This window comes from Lynx rufus, unplaced genomic scaffold, assembly GCF_022079265.1.
Source record: "Lynx rufus isolate CCGP_SWC_20201006 ecotype Redwood Valley unplaced genomic scaffold, mLynRuf1.p SCAF_9, whole genome shotgun sequence".
Taxonomy (NCBI): domain Eukaryota; kingdom Metazoa; phylum Chordata; class Mammalia; order Carnivora; family Felidae; genus Lynx; species Lynx rufus.
In genome coordinates this window covers 9,711,667-9,735,955 of record NW_025814897.1, presented here as the reverse complement: position 1 = coordinate 9,735,955, position 24,289 = coordinate 9,711,667, and the positions used below count along the sequence as shown (strand labels likewise).

Genomic DNA, 24,289 nt, shown 5'->3' with positions numbered 1-24,289 from the left:
TTAAAGACCATTTCCCAGTCTCCCTTGCAGTTTGGCGTGTCCCTGTGATTGAGTTCTGACCAGTGGGTCAGCCACTCTTCTGTGGGTGCTGTTGGGTGGGAGTTGCCTCTGATGGGGGTCATGTCCATTAGTGGCAGGTGGGGGCCAAGAGCGAAGTGAATGGTGGTCCTTAATAGAGCAGGGAGCTTCGGCTGAGCACGGAGCACAGCGTTCAACCCTGAGTTAAGACTGCCAGTTAGGCAACACAGAAGGGACGAATCAAATACCTAACCCTCTCTTTTCCAGTATGTGCCTCTGAAAGTGAGGGAGGTTGGCAATGGGATTACGTGCATGTGTGTTAGACCTCTCAGTGTTAAGCCAGCTATTTACAGAACTAGACATAATTAATTTCTGACTTCAGACATGTTCCAGAAACTGAGTAAACTAAATTTTTGAAAATGGATTTTATTTTTATTTATATGTATTTTTTACAGCAAGAAGACTTTAAGGTTTTCAGGAAGGCCCTTTCATCCCCATGTCCTTATGGTTTTTACTAATGGTCTCAGGTTGGGGCATGTGAAGCCCCTGTTTCTTGTTTATCTGATATTCATAATACAGAATCAAATCTGGCAGTTCCGGATATACCCTTCAGATGAGAACAAGATACATAGGAGTTAGAGAAGTGTAAGATGGGAGAGATGATCGTGTAATGCCAAACACAGTAGGAGCCACCAAGTAAAACAGACACAAGCTTTCAATAACTGGTAACATCCCTAGAAGCCTGCGCATTTAACTTTTATTTCTTTGTCTATGTTAACAAGGTGATCCGAATGATCCTGACTGAAGAGAAGGTTGTTTCAAAAGTAAAGATCTACGTGAGCCATCCTCTCCCATTTGTCCATCGAGTTAGTCCAAGGCTTTGACCTCCTGTTGGTCTTCCTTGTCTGACTCTGGTATCACTTTCCTGTGGGCAGTAACATGAATCAGTTTTAATACACAGAACTCTGTAGTTGTAAACACAATGTAGCATGGAAACAGCTTTTCAAAGTTTCCCCAGTAACTGTCTTGGATTCTGGGGATGCATTAGATTTTGCAACCAAGTATCAACGTGCAAGTGGGAGGAGGGGTCGTTATGCAGTGAGGTGGGATTTGAAGGGCTTGGGAGAAGACTGCCCACCCTAAATATATTTTGCTCACCTGAGAGTGACACTTCTGAGATTTCATCATTGATTATTGATTTCTTTGGATTACCCATTGCTTCTTCTAGTCAGACCTCTTTTGAGATGCAAATATTTCTGGGGTGGGCAATAAACATATTGATACTAAACCTTAGCAGGAACACACTTTCTAGTCCTTTCTGACCGAAGAGGACCTAGATTATCATCAAATCTGTTGCAGGAGCATGGTGAAGGTGTATCTGTGTGTGCAGGGGGGGCAGGCTGGGCGGACACGAAAGGATGGAGGGAGGAGGAAGAGGGCAAATTTAAGTACTTTACGATTGTATCTAAAATATTTCAAAAATTTTAAAATGTTTACAATGTGCACTATAAAAGCATCACCTTCTAAATTAGCTAATACTGAACTACATGCTCTTTTTGAGCTAAAATTTTTTGTTACAAATATTTTCTGAATTCCCACATGCAGCCAGCGTGTCAGGCACTTTGGGTGGCCCAGTTTCTCACTGAGCTTACAACGCAGTGGCAGACAAGCCCACAGTATGTGAAAAGTTAAATAATTTAGGAGTTAATGAGTTGAGTTGATTATAAAACACGGGTGCAAAGTAGCGTGTGGTTATTTGCCAAAAGAATGGTGCAGACAGTGATTGCAGAAGAAGCTCAGGAAAGGAAGATCCCCGTGAACAGAATGACATTTAAGGCTCCAGGGCTGAGGAGGGAAAATGGGTAAGCTCAAATACAAAAGGAGTTAGGCAGGCATGTAAAGCATTATCTGCTCAAGCCTGAAATGATGTTGTAGGTGAATCAACATGGGTGGTAGCAGGAATGTTCTGAGCATTCCTGTAAAAATATGCACAGAAACCTGAAGCTCCCAGACCGATGAGCCGATGCTAGTTAAGTACCAGTCTTCACCCATTATTCGAATCAGATAAATGAATCTTCCCCTTGGACTAGTTTTGCTTCACCCTTAGAAGCTAATTCAAATCATCTGGCTAAAAAGTAAGAAATTAAGTTGCTGAGTAGTATGTGGACAACAAAGCCAGGTGATTAAATGATCTTTTCATTTCTTTCAGAACTTAAAAAAAAAAAAAACTAGTGTGGACATATTTATTTTTATTTATTTATTTATTAAAAATTTTTTAAATGTTTTTATTTATTTTTGAGACAGAGCCATGAGCAGGGAAGGGGCAGAGAGAGAGGGAGACACAAAATCTGAAGCAGGCTCCAGGCTCTGAGCTGTCAGCACAGAGCCTGACACGGGGCTCAAACTCATGGACTAGGAAATCATGACCCGAGCTGAAGTTGGACACTTAACCGACTGAGCCACCCAGGCGCCCCTAGATATATTTATTTTTAAAAGAGAATTCCTTTGATAATATTAAAGGGAGTTAGCCTCAATACCAGTAGGATAAGAACCAAAATTCTATTACTCTCTGTTCTTCCTTGAATACAGTATGCAAATAAATATTTATAAAATTAATGTTGAGCTAGCCACATTAGTTTTCAGTCATAATAACAAAAAATGTAGAGTTTTTTTTAAATAGGGCTTCTTTTTTTAAATAGGGTGTTTCCTTTAAACTCTTCGGGACCAGTGTCTCCTCCTGCTCTAACATGATTGCAGGGATAAGGCTATTAACCCCTCACCGTGAGGCTAAAGCCCCCACTACATGAACCTAGGTTTCGCATCCTTAGATGTGGCTTTGGTGGGATCGGAGCTGGTAATCGAAAAGACCCGCTGAGTTGTTAAAGATGACAGGGCTGGACGTGGGGAAGGGAGTGGGGAGCTGAGAGGGCGTGGTGGCAGGTGGGTACCGTAGCCCAGAATGAGAAAGGAGGGGAAGGGAATGTGTACAGAGATTCAGGCTTCATTTGTTGTCCTGTTTGCACCACTTCATGCTGGCATATTGCCCAGATATGCAAGTGGGCACACAGGCTTTAAAGTGGAGGGGGAGAAGGTTTATTCAAGGCCCCGTAAATACAGTGGGTGGGTTTTTAGAAGATTTGAGGGCAGGGGGCAAAGGGAGTATGAAAAAAGAAGTGCTTCTCTATGGGGGGAATCTAGAAAGGTAAGAATATTTTTGACAGAAGTAAACTTACTTTGCTTTGTGTCCTTTGGCCTTTGGCTTGTAAGGAAGGGAAACCAGCTCTTTCTGAAAACAAAAACAAAACAGAACTCAGAAAGGAAAATTTTTAATTCTTGCGCTGACTGAAATTTCCTTACTTGAAAAAAAAAAAAAATCTGAGGGAGAGTTACCATGGAGTTTACACAGACTGGCTTCTTAAATCTGGAGACTGTGGGGTTAGAAATGTTCCAGATTAAGAGAGGTAGGGTTCATTCACGAGAGCAGGTGTTTGTACATCCGTAAGTTTAGGGGGTGCTATTATTGTTTTCCTATTTTTATTATGCTTCTCTTCATTTAGCATTTGTTTTGGTATGATCCAAGCAAGACCGATCACTGGAAAACAAAGGTCAGCACTGCGGGGGCCCATGGGAATATCCGATAGCCTTACAACGCGTGATGGCAGACCCACTGACCACATCACTTTGCTTCTATGTCAGCAGACCTGCGTTCTCTGGAGACGGCAAAACTACCTGATGTCTATATCCTGCCCTCACTCCAGTAGATAGAAGGCTCTGGGCCATGAGTATCTACATATCTGGGGACAATCTATAAACCTCTGGGCATGTGCCGTAACTCGCCCCTCCAGATCAATGTATCTGAGAGCCTGTCGATCTCACCGAGATCCTTTCTTCTCTTTGTTTTCTTAAGAGTTGGAGAATCTCATCTCTCCTTTTAGCCTGTTTAAAGGAAAAAAAAAAAAAAGTGAGTGAGTCTTTGACTCAATAATAAAGGTTTTGTCTGTGAAGGGTAGATATCATTGCATTTGCCTTCCGGTGTTCTTTGGAAGAATTTAAAAGTATTTAATTTCCATGATAGATTTTTACTTTTCATGTGTAACACAGTTTATTCCAGAAGATGCTACTTTACAAAATAATATGATTTTCATACTAAATGGAAGGTTTTTTTTTGTGCCCATCTAATAATCTAATAATAACCTTTATTAAGACTTTACTACACAAACTATGCTGAGAACTTCATGTACATTGTGCCATTATTTTCTTATAATAACCCAGAAGTTTGTCGCTACTGTTACCCCACTTGATAAAGGAGGTAACAAGGTTTAGTAAGGTTCAATAACTTACCCAAGCCACGAAATGGCAGATCTGGAGTCAGTCCCAGCTCTATTTGACAACAAAGCCCAAGCTATCGTCCACCCCACTAAATTGCCATCAAATGGTAGTAAGCCGCAAGATCAGCAAACTCAGACAGCAGGCCACAACCTAAGTCTGTAACAAGACAGCTCTCAGCAGTGCGCACATGGAATGGAACCTCATTCTCTCATCTCTCCTCTGCCTTAGATACTGAGACAAGGACACCCTCAGGTAAGTTTTCCTATGTCTTAAAACACTAATTTAGTGCAGGCATGAAGATTTATCAACATATAGACTATATAAAAAGAGGCAAGTGTGGGTACAAAATTTCTTTCATAAAATCCAGTTATGTTCAGTTTTGGAGACAGCCAGGGAGAACATTGCATCTAGAGTATTTGAGAACGGAAGAAGAACCTGAAAATCAGACAAATAAAATTTGTAGCTTTGAGTGGCCAAATAAAATGAAAGCAGCTCTGTTCAGATCAAGGCTACAACCAGGAAATAACTGGGAACAGACACAGATTTGTCATAGCCAGGTAAAAACTCGGAAGTCACCCATCCATCCGAATTGACTGAACACTGCACTCTTTTCCTAGGGCTGGGGTAACAAAGCACCATTTACCGGCCGACTTAGAACAACAGATATTTATCGCCGCACAGCTCTGGAGGCTGTCTCGCAATTCTGTCAAAAATCAAGGGGCTGGTGGGGCCAAGCTCCCTCTGAGACGTGTAGGGGATCCCCCCGGCCTCTGCCCAGCCTCTGGTAGCTGCTGGCCATCTGTGGCGCTCCTTGCTTGCAGTTCTAGACCTCCAATCTCTGCCTTCATAGGCATGTTGCTTTCTCGCTGTGTATCTCTGTCTTCACGTCTTAGAAGGACACTTATAAGGCCCACTTTACTCCGGTAATAACTTACCTTAACTAATTTCATCTACAGCGACTCTATTTCCAAATAATTTCACATTCTGAAGAATACTGGGGGTTACGACTCGAACATATCTTTTTTTCAGGGGAGACGCGTTTCCATCCGTGACGAGCACCTGTGATGTAACATCACTGTGCTAGGGGCTGAACGGCACAATTCCTGCTTGCAAGGTAATTGCAGACAATACTTTCAACTGTGCCATGAAGGCGTTTGTATAGGCTGCAATCAAGAGACCTGACAAGGGACCCTTAATTCAGACTCGGAGGGTGTGTGTCTCTAGGGGAGACTCAAAGATGTCCCAGAGGCGACAAGCTTGCTCCTCCAAGTGGTGGTCACCAGAAAGCAACAGACACAGGACGGGGATGAAAGCTTTTGAGGCGGAGGAAGCTGGGTGTGCCAAGCCCTGGAGGCTGCTGCGTCCCTAAGCAGTAGTTCTTCAGGACGAGTCTTCGGCCCGGCGCTACTGGCAGGCGAAGCTACGACCGCGGGGTGAGCTCCACAGAGACGCTGGAGGAAAGGAGCCCAGGGGGCAGGAGAAATCAGCAGCTGGGCCAGGTCCACCTGTGCCTTGGCTTTGCCTCGTTTTGCTCCCGTCATGTGAATCTTGCCTCTTATAAGCCCATGAAGTTTTTATTTGGGGACAGGATTTCTACCTTTCACTTGAATTTTAGGTCTCACATGACATCACGGTTATTGAAAGAAAACTGATTCAGGATACTTGCAAAAACGAAGCTGAATTTCATAACACCTGTCAAACTTGCTAGGGACTGGATAAAATAATGTCTGTAGATAAGGACCGGGGATGTTTTTAATGTAGGTGTTCAGTGTTGGTTTCTTCTCCAACTTTCCCATTACACATGTGCTCGACGGGAATCGATGGCTCCCGTACTGTGATGACACAGCACTTTGTACCTTTATTAAGGTATGGATCTTACTTTCCTTGTTTTATCTCATAGCTGCTACCATGACTCTTTCAGGGTATTATCCTTCTTTTTAACCTTCTTTAGAGCCTAGCGGTGCCTTGCAGATGACATTCCATGAAGTTTTGTTAGGCTGAATTGATTGAGTCACAACATGTGAATGAAACTATTGCTCTAATACACAATTATTGGCCTAAGGGGGATATTTTTAAAAAAAAAGAAGAGGAAGAAAAAGAAAAACGTTTTAGAAAGTGAAATTAAACAATGGATAGTTCTGAAGATTCTTTATGGACAAAACTACATGATTATTTTGTAACTATGGGGTAGCCATAGGCAAGTTGTATTGACATAATGCTTCTCACGTACAGACACATATTTAGTTACAAGATCTAAAATGATAGTAAAATTAAAAATTCACCTGTCTTAAAAAGAGAGATGCGTTTATTCTATGATCAGTCCAGACCAAGTACATATTCGTGGTAGGAGAGTCACTGGCTCTGGAGTTTGGCCAGCACTGAGGCACCAGCACCATGGTGTAGACTGTGCTCTCATGGCATGTGTAACATCACCCAGGGCTTTAATTATAGAATTTTTTTTTTTTTAAGTGAGGGATGGAGCAAGTTGGCTGGGCTGGTCAGCTGGGCACCTGCTAGGGGGTCCCTACCTCACTCATATGGTGGCTCCCAGCACCCCCTTCCTTGAATCCCTGCTCACCACATCCCCTGGCCCTGCCTTTCTTGGTAAAAAAAAAAAAATAACTCAAATAGATTTTATGTTAAAAAAGAAATTGATTTGTCCTTTTATTTCAGGTCCTTTTTTTACTATAATGGATTTTAGTGACTGATCAGTTTTATAATATAATGCACCAGAAACAAAGCTTTCAGATATGATTTGATTTCTGCTTTCTGGATGTGCTTCCTGGGAATGGATAAGAAAAAACTACCGCAGGCAACCGTGTCATCAGAACAAAAACAGTGCCAACTATTCTAATAAATCTCTGCCTTGATAATTAAACAAATTCAGCGGTAAGAGAAAATCTCTACAATTTAACCTACTGGTAGGGATAAATAATTTACTTGTTAATTTCATAACAACAAAAGACTAATTTCTACGCACAGTGTTCTGGTTGTATTCATTAATGGGATAAGAAATTTTAGCCATATGATTTATTAGTTCTTCAAATAATAATATAGGGAGATCAGAATTTAAATTTAAATATTTTTTTAAATTTTTTTTTAACGTTTATTTATTTTTGAGACAGAGAGAGACACAGCATGAACGGGGGACGGTCAGAGAGAGGGAGACACAGAATCAGAAACAGGCTCCAGGCTCTGAGCTGTCAGCACACAGCCCGACGCGGGGCTCGAACTCACGGACCGCGAGATCATGACCTGAGCCGAAGTCGGCCGCTTAACCGACTGAGCCACCCAGGCGCCCCTAAATTTAAATATTTTAACATAGTATTTTCTTCTATATTTATACATTTAATTTATATACTATTCTTAAAAAAATAAATTATGGACTAAAACTTGGTTCCAGGAAACTAGGATAGTTAATATCTCATAGATGGTTAATACATTTTGGTGTCACTTCAAGAATTATCTCATAGATGGTTAATACATTTTGGTGTCACTTCAAGAATTAAAGGGCTTAGTTTTCTCTTTTTGACTTTTCAGAGCCAAACAACATGGGCGGCTCCACAGACTATGGAGTCAAACACTTGGGTTGGAATCTCAGTTCTGCTGTATGATTAATGGCAAGTAGTACCTTCAATAGCCCTCCCTGTTCCTCCTTTCTTCCCTCTGACAGTAATCACTAACCCACAGGTTAGAGGTTTGTGATCCTGGGCAAAACCAAGAGCCACTTTCTGAGTCTTGGATTTCTCATTTCCAAGCAAGGTTGTTGTGAAAACTGGAGATCATACAAATTGCTTTACCGAATGCATGGCATATGGTAAACATTTAATAAGCGGTAGTCATTATTATCGTTATTATTACTCTTATTAGAGAAAAATTTTCTTCCAATGCTTTCAAAATGTGGAAAAGTGGGAAAAGGAGGATGGATTGCCCATCCTCTGTAGACAGGAGGATACTGATGATTCCATCTCTGGCCTATGGGTGAGCTGCTGGATAGAGTTGGATGGAAGAAAGGGAAGATGAGGAGGGTTAGTGAAGAGATTATTTGCCCTTAATTATGCAATGCAAATTCCTCTGCCCACAAAATTTCCAGTGCATTATAAACTTTCTCCCTAGTTAATCTTCAGTTATACAAGAAACTCTTAATAAATACTAGTCTTTGAAAGAAAGGTCCTTTCTTCTCAAGACCTGGTTCTCATATGAAAAATCCATTTCTTCTTTGGATTATGATTGAAGTTTTTTGACTGAAACATTCATCAGAAATAGCATACGTGTGTAATTCTCTGATTACTTATCTACATTACCAAAAGAATATAGATGACCACAGCATAAGCTGAACTACTGAATTTAATCTTAAGATGATCTTAGAAGAGTACTGAATTGATTTTAAAACCAATTCTTTGCCTAGTTGCTGGCAACCATCCCAATACTTAGAGAATCTCGAAACTCTTGGAACCAGTAGGGTATAGTAGTTAAGCACCTTGGTTCCATTGACAGATAGACCTGGGTTCCAACTGCCTTTGCTAGATTTTAGCTGTGTGACTTTGAAAAAGTCACTTACATGTTTCAGCCTAAGCTTCTTCATCTATAAAATAGGGGTAATTGTGCTAATTCTCGGAGTTGTTCTGAGGATTACATAAGGAGGTGAATAAAGGATTTACAGCATATGTGCTTTTTTTAGTTCCCAAAGTATTATATTATACAATGATTTTCCTTTCCTCCTGAAAGGAAAAAAAAACATGAAGAAAATAGACTAAAAAATACTGGAGTAAATATATTAATTTACATGGAAATTTAAATTTTTTTACAAATTCTTTCCATTGAATATAAATGCAATATATACTCATGGTCCAAACATCAGAAAATGAAAAAAAGTACATAAAAAATAATATTTGAACATATCCATTGCTGGATCTAAAATCTTAATATAAGTTTAGAAATTTAAAACATGTAGAAAGTTTCATGAGAACCTTAAAGGAGCTCCAAAATAAGCAATCTAAGGATTTAAAAAATTATGCATCAAAGGGAGAAAGGCAGTCAGAGCAGCATTGGGGTAACTTAATGACCACAGTAGAAAAAGCATGCTCAGCAATGGCACGAAGGTAACAGTCCAAGTAAAAATAAATGGAGACATGGAAATAGGAATGAGCTGAAAGATGCTTAAAGATGATGATAAGCCTGTCTTTCCTGGGGCAAGATGCGTGTTTGGGGGGAAGAGGAGTATAAAACGTAGGATAGTTGAATGGCATCATATTGAGGAACTTGACATAAAGACAGCTCTGGTTAAGCTTGGTTTAGTAGAAAATGGGAACTATGTTTCTGACCACAATATAATTTAGAAAATAAAAAGAGGTATCTTAAGAATATTTCAAACATTTGGAAATTAAAAAGTATACTTCTAGATGTGACACACACACACACACACACACACACACACTGGAATATTAGTGATCAAAAAGAATGAAATCTTGCCATTCGCAACAACATGGATGGAAGTAGAGTATATTATGCTAAGCGAAATAAGTGAGTCAGAGAAAGACGCAGATCGTATGATTTCACTCATATGTGGAATTTAAGAAACAAAACAGATGAACATAGGGGAAAGGAAGGAAAAATAAAATAAAAACAGTTTTGTATGTTTTTTTTTTTTTTTTAGTTTATTTGAGACAGAGAGAGAAAGAGAGGCCGAGAAAGAGGGAGAGAGAGAATCCTAAGCAGGCTGTGCACTGTCAGTGCAGAGCCCAACATGGGGTTCAAACCCACGAACTGTGAGATCATGACCTGCGCTGAGATCAAGAGTAGGACACTTAACCTACCGAGCCACCCAGGTGCCCCGCAAACCATAAGAGACTCTTAAATACAGAGAACAAACTGAGGGTAGCTGGAGAGGAGGCGGGTGGGGGGATGGGCTAAAGGGGGGATGGGCTAAATGGGGGATGGGCATTGAGGAGGCCACTTGTTGGGATGAGCACTCAGTGTTGCATGTATGTGATGAATCACTGGGTTCTCCTCCTGAAACCAATATTACACTGTATGTTAACTAACTTGAATTTAAATAAATAATTTTTTTAAAAAAGCATATTTCTAAATAATTCTTGGGACAAATTAGAAATCAAAATAGAAATTTAGAAATACTTAAAACGGAATAATAATGAAAATACTATCCAGCTTGTGAGGTGAAGCAAAAATAGCATTTTGAGGGATATTTATAGTTGTGCTTATGTTAGAAAAGACATAAAATGGACAATTAAGAAACAAACTGAAAAGAGAAGGAAGGTAGAAAGAAAATAAGAACAAACCCAAAATTGAAGGAAGAAGTGACACAAATCAATAGTAAGGTAGAAGCCAAAAATATGATGGAGAATAGTAAAGCCAAATGTTGGTTTTTGGAAAAAGACTATTAAAATAGATAATCTTTTGGAAAAACCATTGAGAAAAATATACAAATGATTACAAATGAAAAGAAGCAATAACTAGAGCTATAGCAGAGATTAAAAAGATGACTAAAGGGGAGCCTGGGTGGCTCAGTCAATTGAGCGTCCAACTTCAGCTCAGGTCATGATCTCACAGCTCATGAGTTCGAGCCCCGTGTCGGTCTCTGTGCTGACAGCTCAGAGCCTGGAGCCTGCTTCGGATTCTGTGCCTCCCCCACTCTCTGCCCCTCCCCTGCTCCCACTCTGTCTCTCTTGCTCTCAAAAATAAATAAGCATAAACAAATTTTTAAAAATGACGAAAAAACACTATGAATCCTTTACACCAAGAAATTTGCAAATGTAGACGAAATGGACAATTTCCTAGGGGAAAAAAAAAAAACTTAGCAAACAGATCCAAGAAATAACAAACCGTCTCATCCATCTAAAACCCAAAAACAAAATTAACAAGCAAACCAAACCTATACTACTCACTCAGTTTAGGGTCATATTTGTAATTTAAATTTTAATGGTGACTGTAACATTGGTCACCATTTAGCTCATCAGTCGGGTTTGCCTTGGCTTGAGTTGGGTCTAATTGTCGTTGCTATTTACCACCTCTAATAGCGTGTTGGCTTCACTTAGTTAGCTTCTATACTAGAGTCTTTTTCTAGGTTTCCAAGAACTATTGCAAAGGGTCTGTATAGCTGAAAATATTCCTGTCCCAGTGGATTTTTGATAGGGTTCTGGTCGAGAACCACTGATCCAGACCTTCACCATGATGTTCACCTCTTAATCTATACTTGCATAGAGAGGCGGTATTTACCTGCAAGGGTTAACTAACTTTGGCCACACGTTTTTGGTGAACTTTCCATAGTTGATATTTCCAAATTTATTTTCAGTGACAATTTTTTTTTCAGGTGGTACATAAAATAGGATTATGGGGAAACATTATGAGAGTCTCCTTAACAGTATGATCAAGCCAATCTTGATTGTGTCTTTTAATCGGGACATGGGTACCTGGGGGACGGCGCCTTTCGTCATCTACTCATCATGTCTGGATGACAATCTACATCATTTGATAATCTATATCATCACCCTTTTACCCTGTTAGTCAAAGCATCTCATTTAATCCTAAAGCTTGGTTTATACCTGGCTGTACTCTAACCTTTCAATTATGGGTTAAAAGAAAATAGAAAGGGAGAGCAGAGAAGATAAAACAGATTTTCACTGAGTCACTGCTGGATGACAGGCCTTGTGCAAGGGATTACTCATTAAACCCTCATAACACAGTGAAATGGGTATTATTATTATTATTATTAATGCTTTACAGCTAGAAAGAACTCAACCACATAAAAATTAACCACTTTTCTTGGGGTCACGTAACTAGTAACTGGCAGGACCAAGGATTCAAGCTCATTCCCAACACTGTTTGTTTGACTCCATATCCTCTGCTTCTTTTGCTACAGTACTTCGAACACATCCTGGAGATTTTGGAACACTTACACACACACACACACACACACACACACACCGTGACAGATGATTTCTTCATTCAGTCTTCATTTTGAAAATGAAGAATTAATTCAGATTAACCATGGTGAATAAGACAAATGTAGTCTGCTCTCAGAAAAACTTTGTATTCTAGTAGAAAATGGGAACACACAGAGTGGGGAGCTAACCCAGCTTGAGGTCAGCTTTGATCAAAGTTATTTATTTTATGCTACCATGTAGCCCTTTGCAAAAAGTGGTTGAAGGGCAACGAATAGTTGAATTACAGTAGTACTTTTAAACTGATGAGCTAAGATCCTATTTAATATAAATATATTTTTATAACATATTATAAAAATAATATAAATTCATGATAGGATTTTTGATTAAAAGTTAACTATTAAATGGGAATCACACTCCAAATTTATAATATTCAGCCAAGGCTCTATAGTTTAACACAAGTTAAGGACATTAGCTGATCTTTTTTCTTGAGACTCCTAAATTTAACTTTTAATTCTATGCCTATGATTGGGAGTCCAACAGGAGCACTAGGGAATTCTAGTTCTTGTTCTACAGATGCAATCCTCAGTAGGTTCCGTGTCTCTTCCACGTGCCATGCCAACTTGAGGAAGGTGCAAATTACCAGTGGCTTTAGGTACAACTAGGTATGGGTAAAAAGTCTCACATCTCGGCTTGATTCCAAAAGGCAGTATGTAACTGCTAGCATGTTAATTTTGATAACAGAATGCTTCAACTATGAATTTACTCTATAAATTTACTACCATCCCCTGTGCCTATGAATTGAACTCTGCTCTGTAGATTCTATAATTTCTGTATAGTAAATTTATACCTGCTATGTAGTAAGATACTGAACTGTTGGACCTCAAATGATCTACTATGTACTTTCAAAGACAGCGTGAATAATCAAGGAAAAGGCTTTCTCCAGTCTGAATTTTAGGAGGCAAACCCACCAGCAGTAATCCACGAGAGTGGATGGAGGATGTCAGAGGGCTATTAACTGGAGGAAGAACGCTGACTGGCAGGAAAAAGATGCATATCTAAGCACCTTTCCATACCTCCTGGAAATTGCTTGATCCTGGCTCAGTTCCAAGCTCTGACATATATAATTTTCATTTAAAAAATGACAGCTTACTAAAATGAGAAAAACATATCAGTCATTACATAAGAGACAGTCAATACACAGTTTTTCTTAAATGTAGATTCCAATAAAATATTAACTTATCTATTGTGAAGAATAAAAAGAAATCTATTTTCTTGGTTCTGTTACACATATTTTAATGGAAATCGGTACTAATTATCTGCAGAGCATAGCTCTTGTTTTAAAACATTCACGCAAAACAAACGCACGAAAGTCCAAGTGATTTTTTTTTTTTTAATTTTTTTTTCCACGTTTATTTTTATTTTTGGGACAGAGAGAGACAGAGCATGAACGGGGGAGGGGCAGAGAGAGAGGGAGACACAGAATCGGAAACAGGCTCCAGGCTCTGAGCCATCAGCCCAGAGCCCGACGCGGGGCTCGAACTCCCGGACCGCGAGATCGTGACCTGGCTGAAGTCGGACGCTTAACCGACTGCGCCACCCAGGCGCCCCTCCAAGTGATTTTTAAAACTGCTTAATGTTGCTTTCAAAGGCACTTATTTTTTAAAAAAAGCAATAAGTGAGATTTGAATTTTAATGTTGGGGAAAATAGGAGCACAAAATGAGCATTGCATTTTAAAACTCACTAGAGCATAGATGTATTAAGGGTACTTCTACACGTGATTGAATTATAGACTATTGATGGCTCAGTCTGCAATAATTATTAAGGCTTGTCTTCAGCAAACAAGTAACTACTGAGTCTCTAAGGTTTTCATCATGTTGATGCGTATAGATAAGGTGAGTGTGTTCATAGCGCGGGCCTCCCTTTCAGGAGTGTCTTTCCTGTCCTGCCCATTAGGCTGCAAGAAGGAGGGGGTGGGGGACTTCCTACTGGATGGCTCTCCGATCTCATCCCCGGCCCTTAACTTCCCTGAGTTTCGGGCCTGGCAACTCCACCTGCTTCTCTCAAAGGCACCCCACACTTGTACAGTCTCAGCTGAATTCTCAACCCCTCCCCACTCCAGAAAAACAGCAACGCAACACCTGAGCTTCATCTATCCAATGCTCCTTGTTTCAGAGAACGGCACCTTTTGTGCAATCCAGAGAACTCGGAGTTATCTTCGATAACTTGTTCGGTCTCACATTTCCTACCCAGTATAGGACTTAAGTCTTGGTTATTTTGCTTCCTAAATCTCTCCCAAACCTACTTTTCCTAATCCAAGCTTACCATCACCTCCGAGCTGGATGATAGCAATGGCTTCCACTCTGGTTCGTCCACTTCCGCTCTGGCCACTTCCAATCCATTCTCAGTTCTGTCGTATGTATTCTAATGGAAACCATTCTCTGTATTATAGTCAGTCTCCTGACTTTTCCAAACAAATCCGATATTATCATCCCCCTCCCCCCCGATGTAAAACCCTTCAGTGGCTTCTTATTGTTCTTACGGTGGCCTAAGCTTTGCATTGCTGGCCATTCAGCTTCTGAAATGCCCTATGCCTTTCGAAGCACAGGGTCTTTGCAAAGCTGCTTCTGCTGTCTGCAATGCTCTCCCCCAAAGCTCCCAACACCCCTGCTTCTGGCCTAATGAATGCCCACTCTTCCTTCAAATCTCCGGTCAGTCTTTGCAGAAATCCTTCCTGTTCCCTTGATTGGGTCAACTCTGCCCTATTCAGTGTCAGCCCAACACCACGTAGAACTCTTTCACAAATATCTCTCTCCCTGATTAGACTGCAACTTTCATATAAGGATAGAATTTGTATCTTTACAACATGTTGGTGACTCCACCACTGGACTCCAGTGCCCAGCACAGTGCCAGGAACACAGAGGCACTCAAAAAATATTTGTTGAGTGAATCTTGCCCAGTTCTTCCAAAACATATTCTCCTAAGTTTTGTCCTCATGATTCATTGTACTGTATGGCTTTGCTTGCCTCTTCTTGCCTGAGCTTGGCCTTGCCTCTTCAGCTATGACTGTTGACTTGCTTACATCTTTTTTTAAGGCTACCAAGTTTTCGGCGGCTTTGGGCGAACATTACGTAAAGTTCAGCTTGGCCCCATCTGACTTACATTTCAGTATAGAGCCTCACCTGTATGGGGTGGGCCCTACACAATGTTGAATTCAACCTCGCGTTACAGGCGAGTGTCTGTACCCATACCAACATTTACATTATGTCTGCTGAAAGCATTATGGTCATAAACTCCAGAGAATGCAAAGATAATACATAAAACATGATAAGCATCATTAAAAACTATCTTTTTTCTTTCTGTTTTTAGTTATTCAGTGCTCTAAAAATGTATCCTTTATAATAAAAGCTTCAAGACTTAGATACACTGTCCTAAATAACAGCTAAGTTTTCTCTAATAAGTTACTGAAATAAGGTGACTATGAAAATATGTCTTTTTTCCTCAAAAAGTTATTTAAGTGTTTATCTCTATAATAGAACAACTGTTTGTAGGTTGATTTTTTTAAATGGTTTTTATTTATTTTGAGAGAAAGGTGGGGGGAGGGGAGGAGCAGAGAGAGAGAGAGAGAGAGAGGGAGAGAGAGAGAATCCTAAGCAGGCTCCACATTGCCAGTGCAGAGCCCAACGTGGGGTTCAATCTAACAAACCATGAGATCATGACCTGAGTGGAAATCAAGAGTCAGACACTTAACAAACTGAGCCACCCAGGCACCCCTGTAAGTTGATTTCTGAACATTTTTTGACTTGGCTAAAAGAAATTACCATTGGTTAGGGCACCTGGGTGGCTCAGCGGTTGAGTGTCAAACTCGGTTTCAGCTCAGGTTCTTGATCTCACGGTTTGTGGGATCAAACCCCAAGTCAGGCTCCACATGTCAATGTGGGATTCTGCTTGGGATTCTCCCTCCATCTCTCTTTGCCCCTTCCCTGCTCTCACGCAGTGCACACACATGCTAATAAATAAACTTAGAAAAATGCCGTATGTCAGTTTGTTTATCTTGTATACTGATTGCTTTAAAGTAGTTTTCTGGGTATGGCAGCGGGGAATAACACAAATGTTTGACGTTGTGATTGTTGGGGAGAAGGGTTTATGCTTCTAGGACTCTGCTTTCTTGTTTATAGCCAAGGCTTTCTCTTGTATCAGAGTTCTAGTACATGGAATATTGTCTTCTGTGTTCAATTTCTTTCTTGTTTCCTTGTCTAGTACCCCAGATACTCCAGGACAGTGGTCCTGCCTTATTTTCTACTCTTGACCTCGTATTCTAATTCCATTTCCATCTGTTGCCTTTTCCTGGTATCACTTCCTTTGGAAAACATACAATGCTCATCTACTGTGACTTTGTCCTATCAACTGTATTTCCACTATTGCCTTGTCAATTATTTTAAAACCTACATAATCCCATTGTGTTTCATCCTACACTCAATAGTTTCATTTAGTCATGTTTCACAAGCAGATAATTAGTATGGGTTCTTGACCAGGTGTATCTTAGAGGTTAAAATGTTTTTATTCTGTTCCTAGGGTGAATGTATATAGAAGACAAAGTACGTAAATCTTAGGGAAGAAAGAAGAAAAGATTTGGGACATGTCCCTGTTGAACTCTGGGGCTGTGTCTGTATCAGGCAATGAATTCGTGTAAATGATTGCAAATCTCGTCTATCTGATCCCTTTTCCTCCAAGTATGTTTTCACGGACTGTAGAAGTTGCAAAGAAGATTAACAGGGGAACCTCATCTGTCAGCTGAAAATGTTTCCCAAGTCTGAATAATGTTTGAAAACAAAGTGTTTCTATAGATGATATAAAAGAGTAATTCATACATATTTATGTAATCTTTTCATTATCATTTGCTACCAAAATATTTGCTTGTTACTGTGAATGCACAGTCTATTTTTATGATTCTTTCACTTGAATTCTTTGACAAATTAGGAACAACAGGAATTTAAATGACTAAGTATCTTTTGTTGGTGAAGGAGAAACCTACCATTTCCTAAGGTTCTATGGAGGAAAAGGAACTTCGTTAATATTACATTAGAGCAGGATAGCAAAACTAAAAAAGTGCTCAATAACACTGTTACTGAGAAAATTTAGGTTTGTCTGGGTAGCCAATTCTGATCAATTTGACAGCAAAGAGGATTTTTTTTTTTTATGTGAGCATCATGGTAAGGACACTGAGAAAATTTCCTACATCTTTGGTTTGGATCTATGAAACTGATAAGTATCCCTTTTATTACTTTGAAGTATAGGATAGTATATAGGATATATATACAGGATATAGGATAATGGAGAATGCCGTTAAGGTTTTCCACTTTCATGCTGTTTCACAATTCAGTGAATAAAAGTATTGTGAAGCTTCTTAGATTCTTCTCCTAAGAATGTTCTCATGGCATGATTTGCTTCCGGTTCATGGAAATGCCATATATATGCAAGCTCACTTTTGAGGAAGACTTACACTATGGTCAGTCTTGGCTGCATAGGTTATGTGAGAGGATGGACTAAAACCCCATTCCCTATAAAGAGTATATCTGGGATGTTGTTCTGTAGATGAATAATTTCCTTGTAGAAATCTTCAGTTTATACATACTCATGTGAGAACTCTGATTTCAGATGGACATTTCCAATAAGTCATCTATTTATATGACTTAAAATACTGTTCTGATCTCTTCTTCCTTCTCCCAGCAAATGAATTATTTATAATTCTTTTCACAAAGAGATAATCAGCTAAAGAGCTTTCTTAAAGGTGGCAAAACTAAAAAGCAAATTAATTTTATGACTTCAAAAAATTAGCTGACTATTCATTTATTATAATGTTTGCAGACTACTTTAGAACTCTCAGAGGAAGAATAATGGTCCAGTATAGTGCTATAAGGTTTCCTTTATGGACAGAGTAAGACATTTAATCTTGACAGACTCAACTGTTTTTGATTTTCTGCCATGTACATCCATCAAAGAAACAGTAGTTGTGATTAATAGCATTTTGACCACTAACCAAAAGCATTTATAATGTATACCTGGAGAATATTCCAAAATGGAGGATAACGTTACAGTTTTTAAAAAGTTCGACAACCAAAAAATCAATATCAGTCGGGAGAAAAAGCTTTTATAAAGGTACTTTTAAGATATATGGAAATGAAATTTTTAGATTTTTCATTAATTTTAAGGAACAGCAGAAGAAAAAACCTTTCAGAGAATTGATGGGAAATACTTTCCCCCTATTTTAACATGAAAATCACACTAGGTATTTACTTATCAGTGTATATGTTCAAGATATGTAGAAGATTCTCTGAAATTAAACAGATCATTGTAAAATTTTTATTAGCTAAAAAGAACCACCCACTGCCACTTTTTTTTTCTGTCATCGAGCTAAAATTTCTAGAATGGTGATGGCAGCAACACGAATGGGGCACAATAGACTTAGAAAAACGGTAGAATCCAAAAACTGACTCTATGTTTTCATAATTACACGGAGTCACATTCTCTCCCACCACATAGAGACCCATGAGATAAAAGCAAAACTGAGAATAGAAGTGATGTGCTAACATACTCCTAAAGCCAACTTGCAAACAGATTAGCTTTGGGGAGCATTCTTGCAAAAATTATCAGCCTAGAAAAATTTGCCAGATGGATATACGTGGAAAAGGCTAAACAAACTGGAAACATCATTGTATAGACCATATGTTCACTCATTAATTCATTCACTTATGCATTTATTTATTCAATCAACAAATATGTATTGTGTTTCTTTTTTTTTTTTTCAACGTTTATTTATTTTTGGGACAGAGAGAGACAGAGCATGAACAGGGGAGGGTCAGAGAGAGAGGGAGACACAGAATGGGAAACAGGCTCCAGGCTCTGAGCCATCAGCCCAGAGCCCGACGCGGGGCTCGAACTCCCGGACCGCGAGATCGTGACCTGGCTGAAGTCGGACGCCCAACCGACTGCGCCACCCAGGCGCCCCTGTATTGTGTTTCAATAACCAGAAAGGCATCGGGCTTAAGCACTATGAAATGACCTCTATTCTCACAGAGGAGAGGAGAATTCACATTTGTCGAAGGCAAACTACGGCCAGGTGCGTCACATGACTTGTATCAGTGTATGAAGTGGCCATCTTCATCATTCCTCTTTTTCTTTCTGAGGAAGCTGAGCCTCACGGTTACATAGGTTGTTCCAGGTCATGCAAATAGTAAGTGGCAAAGTTGGACTTCCAAACTGGCTTTGTTTCTGAAGTCCACTACACCATGGTGCCTGTAATCTGGCAGGGAAGACGGGAACACACACAAAGGCCCATAGCACAGATCAGAGACTGTGATAAACACCGTGAGAAAGATGTACGTGACTTGCCATAGGAGCATGCGGGGGGAAGCCGTTCATTCTTCTAGCGTCTAGGTCGCCTCTCCCGGCACAGAGAAGCTGGCACTTGAGCTAGGTTCTTGGAGGTAAATGGGGAAGAGCATTTCAGGTAGAGACACCAAAGCGCATTGCAGGTTGAAGAAACAGCTTACAGTCTCACGGGGCTGGAAACAGTGTTTCTCACACACGTTTTATTTACACTACAGTTTTGAATTCTAACTTATTTGGGAGCAGAGCCGAACGGTGCCATGGCCAAAATCATTATCACACAAATGAGTCTCACGGACTTTGAAGTGAGGATACAGGCTTTGAATCTAGGCTCTGCCACTTACCACTTGTGGGAACCAGAAGATCACTTAAGCCTTGTTGGATTAAATGGGAATCATCGTCATGAGACTATTGTAAGGCAAATAGGAGCTGATACAAGGGAACTGCTCAGCTTAGTTTCTAGCACATGGTATATACTCACTAAATTGGCCGTTATGGACACTACATCACAGTAGTATCTGAAATATACCGCAGGATTCCTTTGCCTTTTGTACCAGGGCACTGTCTGAACAGCATTCTACTATGCTGCACTGACTAAGCTCTTCAATGTACTCACAAGGCATAGCTTCAGTGACATTCTATTTCTTTCCTGCGGGCTTGCTGTTTTGTTGGGCCTCTTCTGCTCTCAACAAATAGAATCTTCTTTACCACATTGCACACCTACTTGAGCTGATGTCCAATTTGGCAGATATCACAGAATAATCTGTCTATTTAGGCTCTGCAAAAATTATTTTACCCAGTCTCCAATTCGCTAGTACCTACGGGGAGGCTACGGAGTGTGCCCTAGCCTAGTGGTTGCGAACCAGTTGTGCAGTGCGGGCTACACTGGGGGTGGGGGAAGGCTCAGGGAGGAGGAGGAGAATGGTACAAGTCGGTCAGGTTACGGTCAGATCAAAAAGGAACTTAACATACTGAAGGATTTGGTCTTCATCCTGCAGAAATGGAGAGCCAAGGAAAAAAAGGAAGTAGGTAGATGGACTGAGTCGTTCATCTCCCCACTCCCCACCCCCACTCCTATGTTGAAGCCTTAACCCCATGTGTAACTGTATTCTGAGAGAGGGCCTTTGGGGGGGGTAATTCAGGTTAGATGAGGTCATGAAGGTGGGGCCCTAATATGATCGGACTGGCGTCCTTATAAGACGAGGAAGAGACACCAGAGTTCTCTCCCTGTGCCATGTAAGGACCCGGTGAGAAGCTGGCCATCTACAGGCCAGGAGGAGAGGTTTCATCAGAAGCCAACTCTGATGGCACCTTCATCTCAGACTTTGAGCCTTCAGAACTTTGAGAAGATAAAATTCTGTTGTTTAAGCCACCTAGTCTGTGCTATTTTGTTACCCTAGCATGCTGATACAGAAGGAGAGAAGCGTAACTGGATTTGGGTTTTAGGAAGACGACCGGTGCGCTGTGGAGGACTGCTCTGCATATTCTTTGGTCAAATCGATATATTCTTTGAAACTCAGCTCCTTTGGGGAGATTTCTTGACTCCTTAAGCTTCATTTTGATGCCTTTCAATGTGTTCCCACGGTGTTATGTGCATACAACTATCTTGATGATGTATCATAATTCTTGTCTTTAGTTGGCTGTCTCTACCACCAGACTGCACACTCCTTTAGATCACAGACCACACCTTTCTCTGTGTTCCCAGCATCTGGTATGGTACTTGGCACTTGGTACTTCTCAATAAATATCTGTAGCATTAAGTAATTAATGTAGAAGGACCCGAGGCAAGGAAACCAGTTCTAAGACTACTGATATAATAGCCCGTTAGCAGGGGTGCCAGGGTGGCTCAGTCAGTTAAGCGTCTGACTTCAGTTCAGGTCATCATCCGGTGGTTCGTGGGTTCATATCTTCCAAAAATGAAATTAAAAAGTACTGAGGAAGTTGACTTGCATGATTTTTACCTCACTAAAAATTAGGTTCCATCCCACCCATTAAGTCCTGGTATAAATACACAGTGCCTAATAGCCTCAAGAAAGAAGAAAATGCTGACTATTTATAATCACCTCATTTGTTTGGAAGAATCACCAAAAATCTATACAGTGAATTAATGTAATCAGCAAACTGAAATGCATTATTCTGTAATCTATGTAGAATTCCCGATAAGTCTTTCAGAGTTTGCCAGTACACCAATGATTAAAGATATTAGGCCCAAACCAATCTTCTATCTTTGCTTTTATAGTGCAGCAGCAGTTACAGGAATGGAATTTATCCATTAACCAAACAAAATGTTCCTATAAATCACCATATTAATTGAGGAGTTAAAGTCTGTGCCTGTGCCATTTAAGCAAAGGAGGGATGTTGCCAAAAAGAGATATGCTCAGTGGATTTGACTGTGCTAATGTGTTCAATTTCACCCTTTAGTCGCTGTGGTTCTAGATGACAGACTCATCCCTCTGATCATTTAATCCTGACCTATTAAGATAGCCATTTCTATTAGATTTTTCCAGTTCTTACAACCTTCTTAGAACACTGTATATGGTTTGGGGATTTATTGGATGGCAAATGTGTGAAGCCATTTTCCCCCACTTCCCTCTGATTCTGTGGGCTTTTGCAGAGACTGAGAATAGCCAAAACTTAATAGAAGTTTTTAATCTTTAATTATAATTCTAACAAAGTTTCTCTAATTGCTCAAGCTGACATACAAGAAGTAGAAAATTTTTACATACATGTGTTTAGAAAAGAATAACTATATATATATATAATTTTTTAAACATTTTTTAATTTATTTTTGAGAGACAGCATGAGCAGGGGAAGAGCAGAGACAGAGGAAGACACAGAATCCAGAGCAAGCTCTAGGCTCTGAGCTGTCAGCACAGAGCCTGACGTGGGGCTCGAACTCACAAACTGCGAGATCATGACCTGAGCTGAAGTTGGGCACTTAATCGACTGAGCCACCCAGGCGACTCAAATGACTAGGCTTATTTAGAAAATAATAATGAATTTCTAATGAAAATCAGATGACCTTGAAATATTGGCCTACCTTTTGGAGATACTTTTCTTTGTCCTCAGATTGCTGAGTCTTTAGGGTTTCAGCAGTGATGTCTGGACTCTCTAAAGGAAACAAAGTCAAATTCAACCTGACATAATTTTATCCTGATTTTATAATAAGGTTGATATGAAACTGGATAAATATTAAAAGGTAATAGAGCGGGAAGGTAGACACAAATATGTACTGTCTTGAAACTTTATAAACCAGATTCATAAATAATCGGAGACTGAATAATTGGCTATGGCCAAAGGGAACCTCTAATCTCTTTAGAAGGTAAGACAAGAGTCCAGAGACAAGAGAAGGTCTCTGAAGAGAACACATTTGCAGTATCAGAGTTTCCAATTTCTATATTCCTATTCAATGTGGTAGGGAATTTAGACATTCTCCTCTGGGTAGATAGGGTGGTCTCTGAGACAGAGCTTTGGTATGCAATTCAGAAAGTTATGCCAAAGTGTAAAGTCATCTCCTTATACCTAGTACCTAGTTTCTGAAGAATCTAGGAATCAGGATGTTGAAATGCATAAAACTTGGTACTTAATGTTTTTTTCCAGCGAAAAAAGGCTGAAAGTAAATTTTCTCTAAAAAATACGAAGGGGAAGTAAAGCAATTATTGGAAAGACGACGGCATGAAAGGTATTTAAGCTCTCTAGACCTATAAAAATTGCATAATAGCAGTTTGCATATCTGCTTACTAATGTCTTACACGTCTGGGAACTTGGCTCCCAATATCGATTCTGCTTTCAACTTTCTCGGAGGCTTTCCTGTGTGAACTTGATTACGTAAACACCCCATTCAGTCAACATGTAACGTTCCCTCAGATTATTCTCTACCGTTTAGCCAAAGAGCTGCCATAACTCAAGAGATACTTTCAGATGTGATGTTAGATGTAATAAATACACCAGTGGTGCTTTTGAGGAAGGAGTGCTGAGAAGTTTGAAAAGCTGTGGGTATAGGGTTTTAGACATGTGAAACGAAAGATTCTTATTTTAGAATTCGGTTCTGCAGTTACTTCTGGGAGGAGCTCTGCAATCCTCCAGGTTGGTGATGATGACAGGAGGCATCCACTCACCAGTTGCACCGCCCCTGGAGGCCCTGGCCACCGGCAGACGCTGACTGCTACCTCTGGACAGCACCAACTGAGATTCGTTGGTGGGATACATTGATGCGGCCACCCAGAACTGCTTGGCCAAGTTGGAGTCCTGTTCTGAAGACCCCGTGAACACCAGTAATCCCTGAGGGCAAATTTCAACGGACTCCTTTAGACCAGGGTGACCTCTGCCGCCGGGCTTTGTTTCCATGGCAACTCAGGACGCTTCTCCAAGCTCCCTTGGCTTCTTTCCCAGCCCCGCCTTGTAGAGAACGGTCAGATTGGCAACAACCGCGCCAGAAGTCCTTAGTTTTCCTGGATAGGTGTTGGGGTGCAGCGCCTGCACATGGGCTATCCGAAAGCCCACGTCTTCAGGGCCACAGGCTTTAGGGTGGGTCCAAGCCTTGCGAGTCCAGACAGCAGAGTCAAAACATCAAGTTGGGGGCGTTTCTTGTCCTGTTGGGAGTCAGTGGGGCAACACTTCAACGCTCTCACATCCCCAGTCAGACTTCGAC

At 40.4% G+C, this 24,289-nt stretch overlaps 1 protein-coding gene across 1 annotated transcript; it reads right to left on the bottom strand.

Annotated features, from left to right (window-relative positions):
- Positions 1-885: 885 nt before the first annotated feature.
- On the bottom strand, positions 886-23,985 carry HOATZ (HOATZ cilia and flagella associated protein). The gene is made up of 6 exons (XM_047070668.1): positions 23,757-23,985; positions 22,679-22,749; positions 14,575-14,673; positions 3,895-3,954; positions 3,252-3,304; positions 886-943 (listed from the first exon to the last, which is right to left on the bottom strand). The coding sequence occupies exons 1-6, from the start codon at positions 23,983-23,985 to the stop codon at positions 886-888; spliced, it is 570 nt and encodes a 189-aa protein (XP_046926624.1).
- Between the last annotated feature and the right edge of the window lie 304 nt (positions 23,986-24,289).